We start from the raw sequence: 24,250 nt of genomic DNA, 5'->3' as shown, positions 1-24,250 counted from the left end.
CGAACAACTCGCTGCCTGTGTAAAATGCCTGGGTGACCTGCGCTTTATCTGGAGACTCTGGCATGACTGCAGAGCCCGACAGGGTCCACGCGGCCCCCCGCCCCCGCGGGCCTGGTCCCCAAGCAAAGACCAGCGGTGCCCGGTGCTGGGGGCGGGGCCAGGGCGCGGGCGGCCCATAAACGCAGGTAACTGTGGTCTAGCACCTGGGACCTGACTCCCGTCCACAGCCCTCCCCTGTGTGGCCCGGCTTCCCCACCCAGCAGGAGGACCGCTTCGCTTCCCGGGGTGGCGAGTGGGCCCCTCTGTGGTGGGGCCTCGGTGTCTCTGGGCCTCGCCCCTCCCCCCGGGGCTGGAGTTCCTGGGCACCACCCAGCAAGAGCCCTATAAATAAACTGTGTCATATAAATAAACCGCAGCCTGCAGTCTTGACCAGACCATCTCTTGTGCCCGGGGCTTGCCCACAGCCTCCGGGAAGAGTCAGGGAGCTGGTAGCCACTTTCCCTGGCCCCTTCTCCCTGGCCGGCACCCCACAGTCAGCAGTGGCTCAGCCCACTGAGGCCGGTGGCCAGACCCTGTCCCAGGCTTCCGGGGCCCGGCTGGCGTCTCGTGCCTTCTAGCCGGTTACTGGGCAAACTGAGGCTCAGAGCCCCCAGCGGGGTCAGTCCCCTTCCGGTGGGTGGGCCATGAGGGCTTGAGGTCACCAACCAGCCTGAGCCTGGCTCCCCATGGCCCAGGCACCTGCTCTGGCCGCCAGCAGGGAAGCCGCCTCCTTTCAGCATGTTTTCTGGGTCCTAAATGACATCCTTCTCCAGCCAACAGTCCTCTGGAGGGCCCATGGGGGGGGGGGGGACTGCCCTCAGAAGCCCCCCCACCCAGACCAAGGTGGGGGAGCCTGCAGACCCCAGGGTCGGTGATTGATGGGGACCTGGGGGGGCACAGCCCCGCCCTGAGCTGGGCAGATGGAGGGGCAGCTGTCAGCACCTAATAGGCCCTTGACAAATAGGATGGGGGCCTGCTGAGGGAGTTTCCGAGCCGTCCCTGCCCCCCACCTCAGCAGCACCCGAGGGCAGGGCACTTCCAGCCTGGCAAGAAGGGGTCATCCGGGGGTCTGCACTGGACAGGGCATCGGGGGGTCTGCGCCCCCCTCCCTAGTTCTGAGATGGGTTGTAGTGGCCCTGAGGGGGAGGAAGGAGGCTGGGAGAAGAGGGCTGAGGCGCCCCCCACCCCCGCCCGCCCCCTCACAGGGGGACGCTGAGCTCAGCGCTGGCTGACCTAGGGCTTTGGGGACCATTAAAGACGCTCTGGGCTGCTGGCGGCCTGGAGACATCAATTTGCTGCTGCTGCCCTGTACTTACCGCTGAGGATCCCCCTCCCCCGCCCGCACCTCCTCCACCTAACCCTCCACTCCTGGGGTCGCCCTCACTGCCCCGCCCCTCCCTGGGTGAGGCCCACCACTCTGACATCGCGGGCCTGGGCAGGATACCCACCCCTGGGGGACAGGCCACCAAGTGGAAGGTGGCAGCCACAGGACAGGGACAGACGGAGGTGGGGGGTGTGGGTGCTGGGGGCGGCGCTGGGGAGGGATCCGGGAGGTCGGCGTGGCACAGTCTGGGAGGGTGGAAAAGTTCTGGAGCTGGACAGTGACGAAGGTCTTGGGACAGTGGGAAGGCACTTGCGGCCACTGAGCTGTGCACTTAAAAATGGTGAAGACGAGGGTCACCTGGGTGGCTCAGTCAGTTAGGCGTCTGACCTCGGCTCAGGTCATGATCTCGCAGTTTGTGAGTTCGAGCCCCTCGTCGGGCTCTGTGCCGGCAGCTTGGAGCCTGGAGCCTGCTTTGGATTCCGGGTCTCTCTCTCTGCCCCTCCCCTGCTCATGCTCTGTCTCTCAATAATAAATAAATGCTAAAAAAAAAAACGAAGACGGTGAATTGTATGTCTATTTTACGAAATAAAGATTTGTTAAAAATCTAACCGTGCTGTCTCACCCCCACAAGGCCATCCCGGCCCCTGAGGAGACTGGACTGAGGGAGGCTCTGTCCTGCAGTCCCCCACCCCCCACCTCCTTCCAGGGCTCTGGTGGCTGGTGGCAGTGCCCGAGGGGTCCCGGGAGGCGGCGGAGGGTCCGACAGGAGGGGCGCTGCCTTGCTGACTCGGCTCAGAGATCCCGGGCTCGGTGTTAGCAAAACGCAGGCCGACTTTTAGCTGGTTTATTGGACTTCTCGGCTCTGCAGGGAACGCACCCCCCACAGGCCGGGACCCAGCCACGAGGGGGCTCTGACCACGTCCGCCCGCCCAGCCCGTGGGGTACAGGGTATTGGGGGCCCTCAGGCCTGGGGAGGGGGCCTCGGCAGAGGGTGTGAAGCGGAGCCGGAGGAGGAGAAATTCTGTCTCAGGCCGGCCGCCCCGAGGCAGCGCAGCGGCCCCCTGAGCCCAGCAGGCGCCTGGCCCGCCTGCTCGGGGAGGAGGCTGCCCGCCCACAGGGGATCGGAGCCCAGGGCCCTCGGCCACCGCTGCCCGGCGCCTCCTCCAACGTGCAGAAACCGCTTGTTCTCCTGGGCAGAAGTCCCGCGTTCCGGGATAATGTATTGATTTTCCTCTTCAGGAATATTCATAAACACCAGTTCCAAGAACAGGTAAACCCGTCTCCACGCCACATCAGTCATGTGGGGACAGCTGCACGCAGCCCCCACACAGTCTCCTTTCTGCGCTGTCCCAGCTCTGGAGGTCACCCGTGGCAGGGACGTGGTGGCAGAGACTGGGCCTGCCCTCGGGGGCCCCCGGTCAAACCCCAACAGATTGCCCGAAACAGGCTCAGAGGTTAGTGTCTAAGTCCACCACGCCCTGCCCAAATGCTGTGTGACCCTGGACAAGTCTCTGAACCTCTCTGGGCACTAAAACAGAAGCCCCCGCCCACCCGCGCAGACCCGGGAGGCTGTGTCGAGGTCCCAGGACGCCTCCCGGCTGCCCCTTCAACCCACAACGCGCACCGGGGCCTCTGGCCTGCCCACGCCCCCTGTGGCCCCGTGAACTGGCGCTCCCCTCTCCCCACACCAGGCTGCCTCAGGCTTCGTCATTCAGCCTAGAGAGAGTCTTCATGCTTTCAGACCGTCTGCAGCGCCCCTTTCCAGGCAGAGCGGGGCCTCCCTTTGGGTGATTCCGTCCTGGTGCCTGTCCAGCGAGCACCTCGTGCTATACTGGCCCCCGTGCAGCTCCCGTCTGCCCCCCCCTCTGCCCGCCCCCATCAGAGCAGGCTGCTTGCCGAAGCCCAGGCTCTCCCGAGGGGCCAGCAAACCCATCCCGAAACGTTAGCTCGCTTATTACGTATCCGTGTCTGTTGGACTGAACGGTAGGTCACGTACGTTCAAAAACACACGAGCCCCGACGCTGGGGTGCCTGTGAGCCCGGCTGTTCTGCTCCGTCCCCATGCCTCTGCTTTGGAGTGGCCAGGACTATCCCCAGGCAAGACCAAAAGGTCGGCTGTGTTCAGGGCTTGGAGCAGCAACGGGGGCTTCTCCGTCAGGGATGCCGCCCCCCCACATCCTGGGAGGTGCCTGAGAGGCCCCCCGGGGAGTCAGGCCAGGTGGGAGAGGCTCCTGGGCGCCGCCTCTCCCTTCCTCGCCCAGAGCCCGGATTTGTGACCCGTGAATGAGAAACCGGAGGGATGACGGGGGCTGTTGAGGGCGGAGGGCGCTGAGGGCCAGAGGGGACGGGAGGCAGGGGTGGAGGTCCTGGTTGGGGGGACCCGAATGCCCGCCCCCCACAGCCCCGACTCACGGCTCCACTGCCCTGGCCGTTGGCCCGCCGGTGGGCCTGTGGGAGGGCCTGGCGCTAGACAGCCCTGGCCGCAGCGGCCCCCTCACCCAGGCAGTGCCAGGCCGGCCAGTCGCTTCTCAGGAGGCCCCGTCACGTAGGCAGAGGGCCCACCTGCCCGGCCAGGACTGCCCGTGGGAAGTGGGAGAGGCTGTGGGCACGCTGAGGGGCGAGCTCCGTCCCCCTTTCTTGGGGACCGTGGGCACCAGACCCTCTGACCAGGCAGGGCCATTTGGCTTCTACGTGGACAGTCCTGCCCACAGGGGAGCTCACTCCTCTGTGCCCCCACGTTATCTGGGACAGCCTTGCCGGTCAGAAAGCTCTCCAAGCTGAGAGTGACGAGGGGGACCGGCCTAGGACTTCCTCCCGGGGCCCTGGAAGGATGCCGAGGCCAGGTCAGTCCCTTCCAGCTCACAGGGGAGGCCTCCGAGGTCAGAGGCCAGCTGTCCCACAGGGAATGCAGGAGTCCTGGGAGTGAGGCCTGTTGGAGGCCCCAGGTAGCCTTGGGGGGCTACCCTGTGGGGCCTTGGAGGCCCCCTGGGAGACGGTGGGGTGGTGAGGCCGGGGAGCCTCCAGCTGCCCGCTGGCTCTGCTCTCGGGCTTGTGGCCCCTCGTGGCTGCAGGGCCCAGCCATTGTCCTGCCGAGGCTCCCTGGGGGGCTGAGGACAGCACACAGGATGATCCGCTATTGATGAGGCGGGGACAGGATGGGGCAGGCTGGCCTGGGTCAGCAGATCCGCCCCGGGCTCAGGATGTGCCTGGCCATTGATCTGACGGACGCTGGCCTGTCTGGGACCTGAGGGAAGTGGGGGGCCGCCTGCGCAGCATCGTCGGGGGGTGAGTGCAAATGTGGAGATGAACGCCCCTCCCTGCCCCCACTGAGTTCTTCTGGGTCCACCCTGAGCCCCAGGGGGTCCCTGATGCACAGTCCCAGGGTGCTCCTGGAGCACTGTCTCTGCTGGGAGGGGGACCCTCACCCCCGGCAAGGGACGGGGCTATGACCCCCGCACCTTAACGGGCACACTGGTGGCCTATTCTGAGGGGCTCCCTGACCTGAAAGGGCTGAGTCGCTTCTGCACGGGGCCGAGGGCACCCGAGACCGTCTCAGGTACGAGAAAGTACAGGGAAGCAGCAGAGACAGACGCCCCCAGGGCAGCCTGAGGGGAAGGTGGCACCCAGGAGACAAAGCGACAGGCCAGGAGGGGGAGGAGCAGGGGCAGGGAAGGAGGACAGACCCAGAGACAGAGAAAGGGTAGGGCTGTGGCCTGGGCCCCCACAGCTCCTGGGTGCCCCTCAGAGGTGGCACCAGGCTCAGGTCACCTTGGGCCGGCCCCCACCGGGGCCCCCTCTCGGCCTGTCCGCCCTCCGCCAGCCCGAGTGATTCATGGTTGGCGCGTGTCAGTCACTGGATTGATTATCGGAGGCAGGTTCACTTGGTGGGGTCTGGGAGCCTCTAGAGCCAGGCGGCCAGGCCACCCGGAAAACCGCAGACAGGGCCTCGGCCCCCTGCCCACACCCACCCTCCCGCCCCAACCTTTGCCGCTAATGAATTGGGATTTGGTCCACAAAACCACAGCCCGCCACACCAGAGACTGTCTGGCTCCAGCAGGGCTGGGAGAGCGGTGGGCAGGGCAGCAGGAGCCCTGGGCCAGAGCCCCCTGAGCAGACTCCCCCACTGGCCAGGGCCCTGCAGGGCTGGGGAGCTGGGCGGCCCGCCGTCCCCAGCCACCAGGTGGGAGAAGCCCCGAGTGAGCCCCCCTCCCGCTCCTCCTGCAGGCGAGGTGGGGGGCCTGTGTGCCTCCTGCAGCTGCCGCGGCCTCCCTGGGCTCCGTCCCGACTGGGACTTGCCCCCACTCCTAACACGGTCCCCCCACCCACACCCCCAGGCTACCACCGCACCTGCTCCAAACCCACCCCTTAGCTGCGGCCCCACCCTGCCTCTCCCCGGCCGGACTCCTGCCCTTCCCGAAGGGCCTTGCCTCTTACCTGCCAGCCCCCGAAGCCCACCCACTGCCAGGGGCCAGCGGCCGGGACTGGGCCTCATTTGGGCGGCTGGTTCCCGGTAGGGCAGGCCCAGGAGAATCAGATGAATGAATGAATGAATGAACGAAAGAACGAATGAACGAGGTGAGAAGAGACCCAGGAACAATCGGAGAGCAGTCCCCAAGGAGCTTCAGGGAAGAGACTCCTTGCAAATTTCCAGACCGGCGGGAGCGGGAGAGCCCAGGCCGTGTGGCTGGGGTCGGAGCAAGGTGCCCCCAGGAGAGGGACCCAGGCGAGGGGGCCGCCCCGCCGGGCCCTGGGCTTCCCTGGGGGTCCTGCCCGCCTGAGCCCAGGCCCTAGGGAGGTGGGTGACCCGGGACAGGAGGCGAGCTGGCCTCGCCGCCCTGGGAGGGGGAGGGCCGCTGAGAGATCTGCTGTCAGGCCAGCGGTTTTAAGGCAGGATTCCAGCAGAAAAAGAGAGATTTGCCAATTTAACGGAAAATCGATCCAGCCTCTGGCCGGTGCAGGCCCTGCGTCAGGCACAGAGGGTCGCAGCAGCTCACTCTGGGGCCTGGCCCCTTCCTCTTGGTGAGGAAGGAGTCCTCTCCACAGCGCCTGAGTCTGGGGTCAGCTGGGACCTGCCTGCTGTCCCAGCCTCCAGTCCCTGTGGTGTCCACGAGGTGACAGAGCCCTGGACCTGCCCGCCCCCACGAGGCTGTGTGTGAGCTACTGGGGCATGGGGCCTCCGGCGCAGACCTTCCCAGGGTCCTACGGCCCAGTTGTGTCATGGGAGGAACAGAGGCCTTCCTGCCTCTGCAGGGAGCCCGTCCCTTCTCTTGGACCATCGGCAGCTTGGCACCGTCCCCACAGCTACTGGCCGCATGACCGCAGCCCGTACCCACAGCCAGCAACGCCGCCCCTCGTGGCTACAAGCTCCAGGCCGTGCAGCGTCCCCGTTGACCACCCTGGCCATCACACAGCCGGCCCCTGGGCCCACGTGGCCAGTCTCTGTGGACACCACCACCACCCGCACACCACCGGTCAGCAACCCCCATCCCGTCTGGACCGCCCTCGGCGCCCAACCTTCAGGGCCCCTGCATCTGTGTGTCGGGGGAACCCACGCTGACCCCACCGCCAGTGTCCAGGGCTGGGTCCTCTGCGGGGCTCTGGGGTCGAGGGGCCTGGACCAGCCGAGCCTGGGCGCCCGGGGGTGGGGGTGGCAGGTGTCACTCTCAGAGGTAAACACCACGGGGTAAGGAACGGCGGTGGGAGGGGGCGCCACGGTATTTAACAGCTGCTATTGGATTGTGCGGCTCAGCCTGTAACCGGCACATTATGAAGGCTAATGGATTTTTGAGGCCAGATTGATTTTTCATTAATTTGGTAAAAATCTTTTTCCTCTCCCCTATAATTCTGTCTTAAAACGCTCCTCCTGACAGCTCGATAAGTCACTCTGGCCTTAATGCACGTCTGGCTCGTCGTCGGGCGAGGGGTGGGGGGTGGGGGGAGGCAGGGGAGCTGAGGAGGCTGGGGGGGGCTGCCGCCAATCATCTCCAGGTAAATACTGCATTATGTATGGCCCCCGGGGCTGCGGCCACCCTGCAGGGCCCTCTCCCAGGGGGGGCCTTGGCCGCGGCTGCTCACAGCACAGCCCCCCGGGCAGAGAGAGAGAGTGTGCGGGGGGACGGGGAGAACTGGGGGCAGTGGGATCCCGCTTCCGGAAGGGCTGGCCTCCCCTGACTCCGGAGGAGCTGAGCCGTAGTGGGACCCACCCAGGACTTTGGTCCAGCCTCCTCCCGCCCGCCAGGCCTGTGCGGCCTGAGAGCAGGGCCCTGCCCTCCTAGGCCCCATGGCCATCTCCACCCTCCACAGAGGGCCCCCAGCTGTCCCCCGGGCCTCCAGCCAGTCTACCCCTCCCTGGGCTTCGGTTGACCCTCCCACCCCAGGCCATGCCCAACAGCCCTGTCGTGTCCGGGACTAGTGGTCCTTGCCTTAAACTGACCTGGTCTCGAACCCGCTTGACCTCCTGGAATCACAGTCCAACTGTATCCGACCCCGGGACCCTTTGGCCTCAGCCATGCTTCTGGGACCGACTCTTGAGGCGTGGGAGGAGGGGAGAGGCAGTGGCGGATGGCACATGCCTGCCCCGCTCTGCTTCTCTAAATGACCAGTCTGCTGGCCCGGCCACGGCCCACACGGCTGTGTGAGGACCCGGTCAGCGAGGACACCCCCCCTTGCCTCCCCGGGGCTGACCCCGTCCTCCGGCCACACTGTCTGCGGAATCCATGTGGGCCTGGAGCCTCACGCCGGGCCTGGGAGGCCGTGATGGGTGGGCTGACCTCCCAAGACGCAAAGAGGGACTCCGCCACGATACGCCCCCTCCAGGGGTCCAGGACTCTCAGGGGCACCGTCCCCCTCCAGCAGAGCTCCCAACAGCCTCATCCCAGCATGAGCTCAGGCAGGGAAACTGAGGCCCAGTGACACACCCTGAGCTGCTTTCTCTGCAGTCTGGGAGAGGGGCGCCCTCTGTGTCCCTGGGGACGCAGGCTTCGGCTAGGTGGCTCGCCCCCTCCTTCCCCGCCCCGGTTCAATGGCCCCCCTGTGCTCCCCCCCAACCCCGGGCTCACGCTCAGGTGCCGCTGAGGGTCCAGGCTCCCTGGAGGAGAGGCTGGGAAGGTGGAGGGGTAAGATAGGGGAGAGCGTGGGGTCCTCAGCGGCAGGAGCAGCACAGGAGGGGACAGGGCTCGTATGAGGAACTGGGACGGCCCGGTCTGGGGGTGGGGAACAGCCTCACAAGGGGCAGGCTGGGGTTCTGGTGCCCCATCACCCATGTGATGCGTGCTCTGGGTCAGAGGCATGGAACTGATGGCTTCTGGCACCTCTCCGGAAGGGATGTGCTCCTGGGGGGCAGATAGGAGCGGCCCCTGAGGTAGGAGCTCTTCCCCAAAGGGTCAGAGCACGGGGTGCGAGAACTCGGGCGAGCCACTGTCCCCTCTGCCCTGCCCTCGCTCCTCCTGGACTGTGAGCCAAGCGTCCCTCTGCCCCCAGGACGGGCCAGGTCTGCCCTACTCCCTCCAGGCAGGGGAGCTGGCCAAGGCAGATGGCCCCAGATGGCGAGGAGTGGGCTGGAGGTCGCTCAGGGAGGCCACAGTCAGGCGTCCACCCGGTTTCCTCCTCGGGCTGGGAAACGGAGGCTCCCAGTGGACAGCAGGGGCACAGCCCAACACTCTCTGGCCCGCACACATTGCATTCCCCGGCCAGGGCCCCTCCCAGCCCGCTGGGACGGCAGCACTGACCCGGTGCCTCCCGGGGGGGCCCAAGCCTCTCCTGACACGTCTCCACCCTCCGTCCTCCAGCTAGCGGCCACGTGGACGTGCTAAAACTCACGTCCGCCCCTGGAAGCCCCCGTACCACCTCCGCGTGCTCCCACCTGGCGGCAGCCTCAGCCACCCCCCCGGGGCTCCCCTCTGCCCACACTGGCCACCCCCCTGTCCTCCCGCGTCTGCAGCCCGTCCAGCAGTCCCAGTCAGGGCCTCCCTGGCCGCGGGCTCCACCTTCGGGCCCCAGCCCAGCTCCTCCAGCACCCGGAGAGCCACACTGAGCGCTGGCCTCGGCCCTCGACCCTCCGCCCGGGCTGTGGGCCCCGTTGGCATCTCCGCTCCACCCCCAATGGTCCCAAATGGGTCTGCGTCTCCGCACGGGAGCCGGGTGGGGTACACTGTCCCGCAAGGCAGGTGAGTGCATAGACCCCGCGGCTGAGGAGGAAGAAAGGAGGGGGGCACCACCTGGCCATGGTGGGGGGCCACCGGGCCGAACGCGGGCAGCCCCGCAGGCCTCAGACCCCCTAAAACACGCAGCCGGGGGTCGGGCCGGGCTGTTCTAAGGCCCTGATGGAGCTTTACACAGGCCCGGTGACCCCACAGTCCTGGGCCGAGGCCGCTCTCAAGACCTCGGCTTCTCCCTTGTCCTCGGTGTCTGCTTCCCACACGCTCCCCAGCCGCCCAGCCCAGGCCCCTCTGTGCCAGCCTCAGCCTCAGTCTACCCCCGATCCCCTAAGAGGCAGGGTTGGCCCGGAAGCCTCCAAAGCTGAGCCCGGACCAACGCCACCGCCCAGCCAGAAGGAACCCTGCCGGGCGGTGACCAGCCGGTGCTCCCCACCCGCGCCCCGCTGGACCCTGACGCCGGGCTGAGACCTGGGGAAGCAGCCCTCCAGGGGCCCAGTCTGCAAGGCGGTGAGACACCCCCCGGGCGCCACCAGTCTGCAAGGCGGTGAGGCACCCCCCGGGCGCCATGCCTGTGTGCTCTGAGGCCCCGGGAGGCGGGGTGGTGGGGCAGGGAGGGACGTCAGTTTCCAGCTGGACAGTCCCAAATGCAGACGTCCAGGCCCCGGGACTCAAAGTGCCTTGGGATCCGGGGGTGGGTGGACGTTCCAGGTGGGGGGGGCGCTCCTCCTGGGCTGAGCCCACCGCTTTAACCGAATGCCTGCCGGGCCGCGTCCCATCCTGCAGAAGGACCCACTGAGGCCCAGAGACACGAGGCTGTGTGTGAGGTCGCTGTACGGTTTCCCGTGGCCACCCTAATAAGTGACCACAGACCTGGAGACTTACAACAACACACTTGTTCTCCCCCAGTGCCGGGGCCCAGGAGTCTGCAGTCAGTGTCTGCAGCGGGGGGATCCTGCCTTGTCCCTCCCAGCTTCTGGTGGCTCCAGACCCTCTCTGGCTGGTGGCCGCAGCCCTCCGGCCTCTGCCTCCAACTCCCCATGGCCTCTTCTGTCTCTCAAAGGCACATGCGTCAGGGGGCCCATCTGGGTAACCGCGATCACCTAATCCAGAGATCCTTAACTACACCTGCAAGGAACCCCTGCAGACTCTCCAAACAAGGGCACATTCACAAGTTCCGGGGGGACGTACTTTTGGGGTCCACTGGTGAACCTGCCGTAGTGACAACAGGTCCCGCAAAGGCCCCGCCTGGGGAAGCCGGGAGCACAGCTGCCCTGGGCTTCCTGGGCTCTGGAACCCTCCCCACCAGCCTCCACAGAGGCTCCTCGGACCTCTAAGCCAGCCTCCCCCGTAGGGCAGGGCCGGGAGTTCAGCTCTCCCTGCTGCCTCTCCGGCTCACCACCGCCTACATACCCCGCTTCGGGATCGCCAGGGCCCCCGGGACCACCCAGCCGTCCCCACGTAGCTACGTGAGGTCAGGGCATCTGACCGCCTTGCGGACCGACGGAGGGTTCCTGGAGTGCTGCCTCCTGTAGCCTCAGCCCCGGGCTCAGGGGCCAGCGGGACTCTTGGCGGGGTTCCTTGACGCTGGGCTGTGGCACCGATGCGGGTGCAGCTTGGGAGGCTCCTGGGCCGCCCCCCCCTCTTAGGGGATCAGGGGTAGACCGAGGCTGCCGGAGGAGCCTACGCTGAGGCTGAGCTGGTGGGGGGCGAGGTGGGACAGGAGCTGAAGGAGCGTGACCGGGGAGGGACAAGGGAGCAGAGGGAAACGGGCCCCCCATCCCATGGCGCTCGCCCCTGCCCTCCGCCCCCAGCTCTCCCCTGTGGACCGCGGGGCCCCCACCCCCACCCGTTGCCCATCCCAGCCTGCACCTCCCACGCCTCCAGGGCTCCCTTCCGCCAGCCTCTCCTCACATTAATCTCCGCGCAGCTCACTGCTGACCCAAGCGAAACAGAGTTTGCCGTTCCCCTCTCGGCAGTTTTCTGTTGGCAAAGCAAAAAGGATCGAGGCGCGCACTCACCCCCGACCTCCCCGCCCAGGGGGGACTGCTCTGGAAAATGAGATGTTCCTGCGTGGGCCGCGGGCGCACACCGGACATCCTTACGCACGCATCTCCGAGCCGCTGCACACGCGCTCGCTCCCCACGGGCCCTGCTCTGTGCCAGGAGCCAGGGACACGGCAGCTGCTGGGTGCCGACCCTCCCCCCAGGCGGGGGTGGGGGCACACGTGTGGGACCCTCACACCAGGTCGCCAAGCCTTCCCAGGTATTCTGGGACTCGGGGGTGAGCTGCTGTGGTCTTTGGCCTGCGGCCCGTCTGTGACGCAGACACAGGTGACGTGGTCAAGCCAGAGCCCAGAGAGGGGGGCCGTATCGAGGAAGGCCGACGAGGTTCCAGCCGGACCGGGGAGGCCGGGGAGCGCAGGCAGAGGGCAGGAGCGACGCTGGATGACCGGTGTGGGGCAGGAGGGTGGGAAGACACTAGGCTCCTCACACATGTCAGAGCAGTGGATGGGCCAGGCAGGCACACGCTGTCCTCACACAGGCACGCGGCCCAACCGGGACAGCCACCGCCACCTGAGAAAGGCCTCGGTTGAGGTGGCTCTTGTGGGCGTGACCCTCCCCCCCCCCCCCCGGAACACGCAGCAAAGGCCCGGGCCTCCCGGTTTAGCTCCCCGGCTGACACGGCCCTGAGCCGCCGAGGTCCCGGGGTGCAGGCCATGACTGACCATCGGGGCCGAGCTGAAGCTTCTGCTAGGTCTGTGACCCCATTCGCAAGGGCTCCTAGAGCAGGCCTGGGACTCCGCCTGCTTCCAGCTCAGCTGCCTAGCTGGACTAAGGACGTGCCGGGGAAACGGGACAGCGAGGTCCGTTCCCGTGTGCCGGGAGGCAGAGGCGAACCGGCAAGGTGTGGGTGGACACAGGGTGGGCCTCTCGAGTGGCTGGAACGTGCGGCTGAGCCTCCTAGCTGGCCCTGTGCGACTCGAGCTGGTCTGTACCTCGCTCAACACCTGCTTTCCCACGTGGAAAAGGGGCTGGTCGCTGCCCGGAGAGGTGAGGCCCCCTCCCTGTCTAGCCCTGCCTGGCCCAGGGGTTAGCACTGGGCCCAGCCTGCGCCCCGCAGCCCGGAACGCGACTGTAGGACGGCCGACCAGGGAGGAGCACCCTGCCAGCCAGGCCTCAGAGATGCCCCAGAGCCCCCTCACCCCCACCCGCCTCTGAGGGGGAGGGAGCCTGCTCCCAGCCACCCCTGCCTCCAGCCGAGGAACCCCCGGGCACAGGGCGCTGGAGGGCAGAGACGGCAGGCTGTCCCTGGGGGGGGGGCAGGGGTGCAGTCTTTGGGAAGGCGCCCCCTCCCCACCAGCCTGGCGCAAGAGGCCAGCGGCAGCTTCTGGCCCCCAGCCCGTGCGCCCCTCTTGGGTCCAGCTTGGCGGCCAGAGGCAGGGGAGTCGCAGCGCCCTCCTGGACGAGACCTGCCAGCCCTGTCATCCCTGATTAGCGGGTAATGGCCTCCTTGAAGCACAATTTTATTAATCAAATTAGTAAGCGCCGAGGTGACCTTGGCTGGTTCTGCTGAGAGGGGCGTTCTCCCAGGAGGGGCAGGCGGGTCAGCAGGGACACACCTGGCCGCTCTCAGCCCAGGCTCAGGCTGGTGGGGCCGCCCTCCCCGACCACGAGGTCTTCGAGGCCACCTGCCTATTCACGCCGGCCCCCACCCTGACGGTACACGACAGCAGGAGGGAGGCGAGGCCAGTGGGGACCGGGACTCGGCCACTCCCGCCGAGGGGCGGGACGGCGCCAGCAAGGAGGGGGCGGTCCTGGCCTGCAGGTAGACCTCCCGCAGCCGAGTCCTGCCTGCAGAGGCTGCTCGAGCGGGCGGCGGCCGCCCCCTGGTGGCCATGCGCACTCCCGGCCGCCCCGGCCCCCACGCCCACCCTGCGGCCGCGCCAAGTGGCTGCTCCGCGCCTGCCGCCCCCAGCCCTCCCTTCAGGGCCAAGTCCAAACCAGCCCCCCTCGGAGCTTGGCAGAACTGAGCGGGGCGGGTGGGCGTGGGGGTGGAGGGCCAGGCCCGGCCCCTGGGGAAGCACGTGAGAGGACCGGACGGCAGCCGCAGGGCCGGTTTGGGATCTATGCCTGGAGTGTGGGACACGGGGAGGGGACAGCAAGAACGGAAGTAGAGGGATCAAGGAAAGGTGTTGCGGGGGTGGGACTGGCTGGGACACTGGCCCGAGGGCAGGTCTGTGGGGTGCCAGGTGGGCTGGGTCAGTGGTGGGGTCCTCGGAAGGGGTCAGGAATGCAAGCTTGGCGTGAGGCTGACCCAGCCCGAAGGTAGGGTGTGGACAGGATGTGGATCGTTGAGGGGCAGAGGCGAAGGGCGAGTGAGGATGCGGGCCACAGCCTGCCCGGCCCCGACTCCAAGAAGCAGCTGGACGGCTCCCTTGGCCTGGGACGCTGCCCTACTCAGGTGGGGACGTGGGGCATGTGTGAGGACCGGGCAGCCCAGGGGCCGCATTCTGGCACCTGGGACTCCGTGCGCAGAGCAACCGTGACGCCTCCCACGTGTGGGTCCAGCGCCCAGCACCAGGCTCAGACACCTCATCTGACTCGGTCTTTAATGGGCAGCTCCGGGCACCAGGTGGGGCAGCAAACTGGCCCGAAAGTCCTTCAGGATGGAGAGGGCCGTGGGGGGAGCTGGCCCCTCGCCACCACCCTGGGCAGGAGGGGGAGGGCGGCACACAGCTCAGGGATGTGGGGACAGCCTCCCTCTGGTCTTGCCCCTCTTGGCCTTGCGGCTCCAGCCAAGGAGGGGCCTGGGGCTGGCTCGCCCAGGAGCTGGCGGCCCCCGCCCACACTCCTTCTGGCCCCTCAGAAGCGCCCCCAGGGCCGGCCGGTGCTCCCCCTGCAATCGGGACAGAAATGGGTAACGGTTGGCTCCCTGGGCCTGGCCTGCCTGTGGCCAGGCTGCAGGGTGTGACCCGGGAGGTGGTGGCTGGTGCGTCAGGGGCAAGCTGGGGGTTCTGTAAGGGCAACAGGGCAGCAGCACCCCGCAGGGGTGCCATGCTGGGGGTGGGGACACTGAAACGGCTCCTGCAGCGCCGCCCCTGCCCGAGGTCCCCAGGAGTGTGGGCACACGGAGGCCCACCGCGGGGAGGGCTGCGGCCTCGCCCAGGGCAGGGACTCGCCGCCAGGTGGAGACCACGGCACAGACGGCCGCTGCCCAGAAGGCCACGCCAGTGAGGCTCGCCGGCGCGCAAGCTCCTCTCTCCGATGCCCTCGCAGTCGCGGGGCGTGCCGGGGCCCGGGGAAGGCCCTCCCGGGGCCCCCGGGGCTCACCGTGCTGGGTGGCTCCGCCCTGGGCAGCAGCGTGACCACCTGCAGGCTTGCGCCCTCGTCGCCCACGCCCTTCAGCTGCGCCACCACCTCCGCGTGCTTCCACCACTTGCACGGCCGCCCGTTCAAGGACACGATGTAGTCACCCTCCCGCAGGCCAGCTGCCTGTAGGGACACAGGGGGGGTCCTGAGTCCCACGGGGGCACCCGCCACCCCTGGCCACAGTCCCACCTGCCCCCTTCAACCCCGGGACTCGGCCCCGGCGGGGGGGGTGGGGGGGCAGGGGCCTCACCGCGGCCGGGCCCCCGGGGATGACAGCAGCGATGAGGACGGGCGCGTCTCCCCGCAACGTGAGGCCAAAGCCAGCCTCTCCCCGGGTCACGTGGACGGGCCCCACCAGCCGCCAGCAGTTCTTGGCTGAAAACACGGACAGGGGCCCCTGGGGGTGGGGTGAAGGGGCGTCAGAGGCTCAGCCGGGCCACCACAGCACCCCTCACCCCTCGATCTCTACATCTTGGGTCAAAAACCGGGTGTGGCAGAGGGGTGGGGCAGGGCGGGGCTAGGCCACCAGCACTTGTCCAGAGTCCTCCCCCAGGACAGGGCTGGGCCGCCTGTGCTGAGGTGGGGACGGGTGACCCTGGCAGGGGTGCTCACCAGCCGGTGGAAGATATCGGTCACCTTCACCCTGGAGAAGCTGGGTGCCCTGATCTCTGGCTTCTGCTGTGTTTTAGCTGAAACGACAGAGTTCAAGGGAAAACAGAACTAGGCCTGAGGCTCAAGGACCCTAGGCCCCTGGGAGGTAGCCGGAGCAGAGCGGGCGGCCCGAGTGCGGCCTGCCGTACGCACACTGGCCCCTCTGCAGACCTCGGGGACCTGGCTGCCCCCCCCCCCCCGCCCCAGGGGGCTCCGGGGTGTCTCGGCTCTCCAGCCATGCCTGCCTGCCCCTGTAAAGCAGGAGATGCTGGGGGGCCGGCCTGTGGTTCCGTCTCCCAGGCCACCGCCTCCCTGGGGCAGGAATCCACTGCGGGGATGGCAAGGCGCGGGAGAGCAGGGGGTGCGCCCGCGTGGGCTCCTTTGAAGGCCCACTGCTCCGTGGTCCCTAGAGGTGGAGTGGCCTCAACGGCAGCCACAGGTCCTGGGCCCACGGACGCCTGCTGGCTGGACACGCCCGTCCGAGGGGCTGGGCTGCTCACGTGGGATGTCGGGAGCTTCCGTGGCCTCCAAGAAGTCATCCTCTCGGTCGAGCTCCGAGTACCTGGCCAGTGAGCGCCGCAGGGCCTGGGCCAGCACGGCCTGCAGTAGGTCCACGCTCCGCAGGGCACGGCACACGGCGTGCAGCCGCAGGGCCTCCTCTTGGCCCAGGATGGCACGCTTCAGGTGGGCCTTGCCTGCGCGGGACCGAGTCGGCACACGCTCCGTGGGGCTCGCCCGGCCCAGGACAGACCCCAGCTCTCCCCACCCCTGGACGCAGCCAAAGGAGCACAGCTGAGGGCTTCTGGGTCCATCCTGAGGGCCCGCGGGCCGCTCGGGGAGGAGCTACCAGATGCAGAAGGCCTGGCCGGGGAAGAGCTGCCTCCCACGAGGGCCCCCACCCGCCCAGGCCACCCGCCTTGCTCAGGCCCTGCCTGGGACTCAGCCGCCAAGGGGACCTCGGGGACGCAAGCTGGCAGCTTGGCAAGTTGCCAGACACCAGGCACGCCCGGAAGAGGTGACTCACGAAGGACGGGTCACTCGCCCCCTTCGGCGGGCCCTAGCCCCTCCGCGCCGGGCCGCCTCACCGAGCATCCTGCGCCCCTCCTGCTCCTGGGGTGCGGCGCCCGGGGGCCCAGGTGTGGCTGGGAGCCCAAGGAAGGCCTGTGAGAGTGCTGGGCAGTCCACCTCGGCCGCTGCTGGGGATCAGAGAGGGCCGTGAGCCCCTCCGCACCGGGGCCTCTGCCGGCACACACACGAGGGGCAGGGCACTCACGGGGGCTGTCGCAGAGCACCACAGCCGCGTGGTAGTGGGCCAGGGCGCGGAAGTACTCAGCCTTGACACGCACCAGGGTGGTCCAGGGGAAGGGCACGTAGTCGCGGACAGGTGGCTGGGCCATGGTCCGGTGCACCAGCCTGTACTCAGCTGCCACCTGCCAGCGCACAGGGTGGGACGCCGGGGCCTCCCCGGCCTGAGTCCCAGTGGCCCTGCCCTGCACCCCGAGCTGAGGCAAGCTCAGGAATCTGAGCCCCAGGGCCTGCTCTGACTGGTGCTGCCCCAGTGGCAGGGACTCAGGACCCGGGGTCCTGACCGGCTCCAAAGACCAGGAAAACAGCTGGCTTTGGGAACAAACAGGAGACACAGCCACTGCCCCTGCCCCTCCCTGCCTGGACCCCCGATCCAGACCCTCCTGCTCATCTGGCCACCGTGGCTCAGCCAGGTCTCCTGCGGGACAAGGGCTCCCTGCCCTCACCTGGGCGGCCTCCTGAGCCAGGCGCAGCTGGGCCAGGCAACCCTGGGGGGCTTCGGTGGACGGCAGCAAGAGGCCCTCGAAGACGCATTCTTGGGCCTGGGCGGCCATGAGTCGTTCCAGCGTGGAGAGCGAGGCCGGGCTCATGTCGGGGCTGGGTGCTCGGGCAAAGTTCTCCCTCAGGAGGCTGAAGGCCCCTGTGGAGGGGCGCTCACAGCAGGAGGACGGGGCTACCTGGCCCCGCCCCCCGCCCCCAGAAAGGGCCTGTGTGTGTATCTGCTCTGCCCCACGCACTTGGAGTGCTAACCCACCTCCCCCCACCCCCCCTCCGCACAACTGTGGCCGTGGGGCCGGGGGCCGGGCCGCCCTCACCAGCAGCCCTCTGAAAAGCTTCGATGGCGCGCCTGGTGCCCTCGGGGCAGGAGCGGTCCTGGCGAGCCCCGATCTGGGTGTAGAGGGCCCCGATGTTGAAAAGCACGCTGCCCTTCTCAAAGGCCAGGGCCCGCTGCTGGGCCGGGACTCCCGTGAGTGAGTCATACCTGCGGGTGGGGGAGGGTGGGAGCAGCAGGGGTCACAGGGCTTTGGGGAGCCGTCAGGGGAGGCCAGCGACCGCCCCCCCCCCCCAACCTACCACTGGAACAGCAGCCCCAGGTTCCTGGTGGGGGCGATGAAGCGTGCGTCCAGGAAGCAGAGCTGGTTGTAGTAGGCCATGAGCAGCTCTAGGCCTGCCTCGCCTCGGCTGGGGGTCCGAATGGCCTGCGGGGCAGGCACCAGCTGGGCCTCGGTTCCCCAGACCCGTCCCACAGCACACACACTACCCTGGGACCCTTTGGACGTCCCAGCCCAACTGGAGCACCCTGGGTCTAGGGGTGGACAAGGTCCCGAAGCGGCACATCCACCCGGTCTGGGGCTGTCGTGGGCCACACGTGCCACCCCCAGGACACTGAGCACCGCGGAGAGGCCCAGGCGGGGTCCCTGGGGAGGGACAGGCACAGAGCAGCCACTCCCAGGGGGCCAGCGGTATCTGATGAGGACGGAACTTCCCTGGTGTGCGCAGAGCCACGTGTGTGCCCTGGCTGTGTTTGTGTTAATGCACACTCGGGGTGTGCCTGTCTCCCCATTCTCCCCAGGGCTGCCCCTGGTGGGGACTCCTGCACAGAGCTTGTCTACACTGAGCTCCTTGCCTCTGTCCCTCACTGAGCCTTGTTTTTCCTTGTGAACTGGGGGTGGCCGGTCTCCGGGGCAGGGAGGGGACAGGAGGAGCCCACTCACCTGCCGCAGGTCCTCCAGCTCCCTGATTTCGGCCTCATAGGAGGCACTGTCCTCTCCAAAGTGCCCAGAGATCAGCTCCTGCTTGGGGGAGGGGCAGGTGCTGGCCTTCCCTGTTCACCCGGCCTAACGTGGAGACGGGTGGTGGAGGCCCCGGGGCCCCTGGAGAAAGGCTGAGGACTGGTGTATATGTGGTGGCGGGTCCCCTCCTCTGGCCTTGGGGTCCCTCCCCCGCAGGTACGGGGTTCAGAGACTCGGTGCTGCTTCTGCTCAGAGTCCTTTCTGAGCCCCTGTAAAGCCCACCTGACGGGCAAGGGCACTGGGGCCAGGAGCTGAGGCCCCTCTCCGTGCTGCCTGAGGGGCAGCCTAGTTCATGAGCCCCCAGGAGGCCCCTGGGAACCGGCAGGTTTTCACAGCGGAGGCTCTGACTGGACGGGGCAGCCCCAGCCAGTGCCGACTCTCAGAGCGACGGTGGGGGAACCCTGTGGCCAGCGTGGGCCTTCAGCAGGATGCCTAACTCTGCCGTATCGATCCCACGGTGGGCTCTCCTCCAACACCCGTCCAACCAGAATCTCCCACAGCCTGGGCAGGCCCGGCAGCCGGAGTCAGACCCCCCCTCCCTCTGGGCCTGTTTCCTCTTCTGTTCAATGCAATGGCTGCACCAGGAAGCCTTGGTGACCCCTTCTGACCCCAGGGCAGGGTGTAATCCTTAGGGCAGGACCACGTCCCACCAGACCCCGGGGCTCACAGGTCAGCACTCACCCTCAGGGGTGTGGACCAGTCCAGCTCCTTGGTCTCCTTCAGCCCCAGGGGGATCATAGGGACACTGACACCTTCGCTGGAACCAGAACCGTTGAGCCCAGACTCTAAGGCTGGACCCTGCCGTGCCCAGTGCCACCCCCTACTTCTCCAGGGACACATAAACCCCGTTCCCGATTCTGATCCGTGTCTCGAGCACACACACGGCACAGCACTCAGGGGCCGCCCTGGAGGGTGTCTCGCGCGTGCGCGCCACGTCCTCCCCCACGCCCACCGGCCCCCGCACATGCGCACACGCACCCCTCCGGCCGGTCCACCTCCGCACTGCCGTTGAGCTCCTCCAGCTCCTCCTTCAGGAGCTGCAGGCTGGAGTTGACGTAGCTCAGCTCCAGGGCCACTGTCTCCCTGACCCAGGCGTTGCTGGTGGCTCTGGGGGAGGGAGGCCAGACTGAGCTGAAGCCCCGCTCTGCAGGCGGACCACGCGCCCCTGGGCCTCGCCGCAGCCCCTGCGCCAGCCTGGGCTCCAGAGTGCTGTGCCCCCAGGCCCAGCCCCCATGGAGGGGTGCGGTGCGGTCCCGGGCCCACCCCCTCTTCTCTGAGCCCCCCTGGAGTTCGTGCAAATTCCTGTCCACGTGGATACTTGGTGACTCTGGCCCAGGGCATAGCTCTCGCCTCCCACCACCTCTCTCCTTGGACGCGGGCTCTGGCGCGCCTTCCACAGTGACACAAAAACAACTTTCCCAAAGGGTGGGAGTCAGCCCCTCTCTGTGCCTACATCTGGGCAGCTGGCAGACGAGGCGGTGGGTCCCCAGGAAGGCCAGGTTGAGAGCTGGGGTGGGGTAGACAGGGATGCAGGGCGGCTAAGGAAATGGAGGGGCCCCTTGGGCCCAGCAGAGCTGCATCCTGGAGCCTATCCGCCAGCTCTGTGCACACTGGCTGTGGCTCTGACAGGTGGGACCATCTTCCTGGGCCACCAGCCATGCAGTGGGCTCACGGAGACATGGGTGAAGGTCTGAGCTGATGTGCAGCTCGCTAAGGAAGAGGCACCTCTTCAGCCTGGAGGACGCTTTCCTGGTCCTCAGTCTTTTTTTTTTTTTTTTTTTTAATTTCTTTAATTTTTATTCATTTTTGAGAGACAGACAGAGCACCAGCAGGGGAGGGGCAGAGAAAGAGGGAAATACAGAATCGGAAGCAGGCTCCAGGCTCGGAGCTGTCAGCACAGAGCCCGACCGGGGGCCCGAACCCACGAACCGCGAGATCATGACCTGAGCCGAAGTCAGACGCCCAACCGACTGAGCCACCCAGGTGCCCCCCGGGTCCTCAGTCTTGGGACACCTGTCACAGTTCAGCCTAAACGGTGTCTCTCCTGAGAAAGCCCTGCTGGTCACCACATAAATCACAGGCTCCCACACTGCATACCAGCCCCCCCTCTAGCACCACACGGAACTTGGCTGACCCTGAGCTGACCACTGCCAGTGAGGTCCACCAAGGTAGGGGCCTGGGTTGTCTGGGAGGGTTTCATTTGACCAGCATGGCTGCCCCAGACCCCGGTGGGAGGCCCGGCCCCTCCTCCTGGGAGCCTACAATGGCCATAGTCACCTGCTCACACGTCCCTCTCCCAAACCAGACCACACGGTCGGGCACGTGCCTGGGTCTCTGCCTGGCTCCCATCACCCCACATGGGCTGGCTTCCAGGGGGGCTCAGGGGACAGCAGCACCACTGTCCCGAGGGATGGGGGCGGTGGCGGGCACTCACCTGTACAGGTTCTCCGCGCCTGTCCGCATCCGCAGCTCCTTATTGATCTGCTGGTGGACCTGGGCCCTGCGGCTCTGCAGGCGGCCGCGCGGTGTCTGTGCCAGGGGGTCACGGCCCTGTGGAGAGGCTGCAGGTCACGGGGGCCAAGCCACGCCTCTGTCAACAGCTCACGGATGCCAGAGGGCTCTCGCGGGTGGGGAAGGCGGCGGTCGGCACAGGTGGGGCCCGAGCCAGCTCCCCAGGCAGCAGTGGGGCCAGGCAGGCCGAGTGGAGGCAGGATCCCGGGATCTCAGAAAGAAGGGGGGTGGGGTGGTCAGGGCAGGAAGCACACAGAAGGCGGGGGACAGGGCTGGACCGGGGCCCCACGAAGAAGCTGGGCCGATCCTGTGGGGCCAGCACCAGTGTGCCGGGGCTCTGGGAGCCTCTGGCGGGAGGTGGCCAACTGCTCGGCACATATCCTTGTGTGCCTTTGAATTTCATTCCATAACCCCCGTAATCTACTCTACCCGCACATTTCTAGCATGAGCTCTAGCACGGCCACGGGGGGATGACCCAGCCTGGCTCCTGCCAAGGTGCTAATGGAAAGGGGCCTGCCGATGGGGTGCTGGAGGCTGGCTTTCAGCCCACCTTGCTCCCCGTGGCGCTCGGCCCACGGTGACCCTGGGATACGTGTCTTGATATGTGATACGAAGGTATCACCCCAGCTGGCTGTTTACGTGTGGGGTCCCTTTGGGCAACTGCTCAAAACCACAGGCCCAGAGTCACTCAGCTCCCAGGCAGCAGGCCAGGCCTCCCGACTGCCCACTGGCCACCTCAGGCACCGCTCCTCATTACACGGGACAATCCTGCCGGGCTGCCGGTGTCGGGGTCCCAGGCAGGAGAGCTGGGTGGCAACTGCGACCAGAGATGGGGGTTCCCAGCCACAGTGATGCTGCAGCCGGGTGACTAGAGGCTCTGGCCAGGGAAGCCGAGGGGCTTCCGCCGAAGGGGGCTTGGGCGGCTTTCAGGGCTGCAGTGGGACACGCGGCCATGGCCACCATGCTTCCTCCTAGCCATTTAAGAGCCTTCGTCTGGGACAGTCACCGGCCCTGGAGTTAGGAAGAACTTCCCAGAATGCACCTTCCCTGGGCAACGTCCCCATAGGTGGTCACAGAGCCTGAACAGTGGTAGTGAGGACAGTGCCTCCAGGAAGCTGCCCCAATGGCAGGGACAGGGCTTTATTCAGGCAGTGCTGAGGTCAGGCCCCTTGCAGTGTCCACTGTCTTCCTCATATTTGAGGAAATGTGGCCTATTTTCTTTAATATGCACCCCCCTGCTGGCAGGCAGGGGCAGTTTCAGACCTTTTGGGGGCTATATCTTGTCCCACTCCCTCTATGAAGGCACCCTAAAGGAGGCCTCACAGCCTCTCAAGACGAAGGCCCCTGGTGCACAATCACCTCAGATTATGGCTCAACACCCCCTCAGATTCCAGCATGGATGGTCAAGAGAGAAGAGAGATCAATCAGGGAGGACCTCCCAGAGGCGGAGGCATTCTCCTGGGAGGCCTTCTTGTGATCCTTAGGTAACGGGAGAGGAGGCTTGTTCCAACTGAACAACAAGAGAGAGAACACTAGATGTGGAGGGCTCCCTGCTCTGGGCCCTTGGGCAGGACCCTCATCTGTACATCTCAGGGGGGTGCCAAGAAGGAAAAAGACAAAACATGGCCCTCCTCTCTCTGCTCTGCTGTCTGGCTCTCTTCCTGGTGGCCTGTGCCTCTTCTCCACGGTGCACGTCAAGACCGCTCTGTGAACGAGGGAATGAGCCAAGGAGGTGGGCAGTCTCCCCTCCAAGAGGCCTGAGGACCTGGGGAGGGAGGAGCAGGCCACAGCCAAAGCTACATCACTCCCCTTCTGAAGCAAAGCTCCAGCAGGTTCTAGAGGTTCTGGGCCAATAGCCATGCCCATCTGCCCAGGGAGGGGGCTGGTCCCTATGCTGGGCAGAAACCATTAGCTCAGGAGGGCTGTCCTCATCAACACCACTCGTCTGCTCCTCAATGTCAAGTGCTCCTGGAGAGATGTGCTGGAACGGGGAGAATGTAGCCTCGGAGCCCTGCCGCACCTGCACAGGCCTGGTCTGGACGCTGGGACAGCCAGTGGGTGACTCCCAGGGAACACCCAGGCTCCAGGCTGCAGAGAGGTGCAGCCTGAGTGCCCCCTCCTTCCCAGCACAGATTTCGCAGGTGTCCGCTCCCACCCCTTTCCAGAGCTTCCCCACTACTCCTGGAAATGGTCCTTGGTCCAGAGTCAGCGAAGCAGGATTAGGGACCTCAGAGGGGGAGGAGGTGTGTGGGAAGTGAAGAAACGGACAAACTGTCTATCTGTGAAGTCCTCCAGCCATTTCCTGTTCCTGGGAGGCTCCAGCTGCCTGCCGCTGAAAGTTTCGTCAAATACAGAGCTAGGTGCCCAGGGCAAAGCTGAGCAGCCTGGAGAGAGGGAGGGAAAAGCTAGGAAAAGAGGAATGACGGGCACCCGGAACTAGCACAAGGCCACGGGCTGTCACAGACCAGAACCCAACACCTGCGGTAGAACGGGGCCCGGAGCGTCCTCCAGAGCGTGGGAGAAAACGCTGAGCTGGACTTGTGTTCCTACCCTTTGCTAGAAGGCACAGAAGCCCAGCTCAGGCAGGTAACGCAGGCTCGGCCTTTCCACCGAGCCTCAGTCTCCCCAGAGGTCAGCCCAGCTGGCCTCTAGGGGCGAGAGAAGTGGGTTGCTGCCACAAGTCTTGCAGCGCGCTCAGACCTGAGAAGCCAGCGCCGACTCCGGAGCTCCGCGCCCGCCGGCGGCAGGTGGCGGGCAAAAGCAGGCCGGCGGTCCGGGACCCGTCCTCCCGGCGACCCCCGTCCCCGCGGACGCGCCCACCTTGCGAACGCTGCCGGCCGGTTGCAGCCGCGCACTCTCCTCGCCGGAGCCCGGGTCGTCCGTCCTCTCCTCGGGGATCATCGCCGCCCGCCGCTCGGGCCTTGCCCGCCTGGAAGCCGAGGCCGGCACAGGTCCCTCCCGGGCGCCGCGCAGGGTCCCCCACTGTTCTCTCCTCGCGGGTGGCGGGCGCGGGCCGAGCGTGCGAAACTTCCCCTTGCCCAATCGGCGGCCGCGACGACTCCAACGAACAGCAGCGCCAGCCAACCAGAGAGCGAAGAAGGCG

At 66.9% G+C, this 24,250-nt stretch overlaps 1 protein-coding gene across 1 annotated transcript; it reads right to left on the bottom strand.

Annotated features, from left to right (window-relative positions):
- Positions 1–14,180: 14,180 nt before the first annotated feature.
- RHPN1 (rhophilin Rho GTPase binding protein 1) lies at positions 14,181–24,048 on the bottom strand. Its single transcript, XM_047073839.1, has 15 exons — positions 23,968–24,048; positions 21,071–21,186; positions 19,615–19,743; positions 19,318–19,393; positions 18,559–18,636; positions 17,918–18,042; positions 17,659–17,825; positions 17,290–17,483; positions 16,812–16,968; positions 16,624–16,734; positions 16,039–16,248; positions 15,500–15,576; positions 15,138–15,284; positions 14,849–15,010; positions 14,181–14,414 (listed from the first exon to the last, which is right to left on the bottom strand). The coding sequence occupies exons 1-15, from the start codon at positions 24,046–24,048 to the stop codon at positions 14,256–14,258; spliced, it is 1,989 nt and encodes a 662-aa protein (XP_046929795.1). The 3' UTR covers positions 14,181–14,255.
- Positions 24,049–24,250: the final 202 nt, after the last annotated feature.

Source organism: Lynx rufus, unplaced genomic scaffold, assembly GCF_022079265.1.
Source record: "Lynx rufus isolate CCGP_SWC_20201006 ecotype Redwood Valley unplaced genomic scaffold, mLynRuf1.p SCAF_12, whole genome shotgun sequence".
NCBI lineage: Eukaryota > Metazoa > Chordata > Mammalia > Carnivora > Felidae > Lynx > Lynx rufus.
Note: the sequence above shows the minus strand (reverse complement) of the source record. Positions and strands in the feature narration are given on the sequence as shown.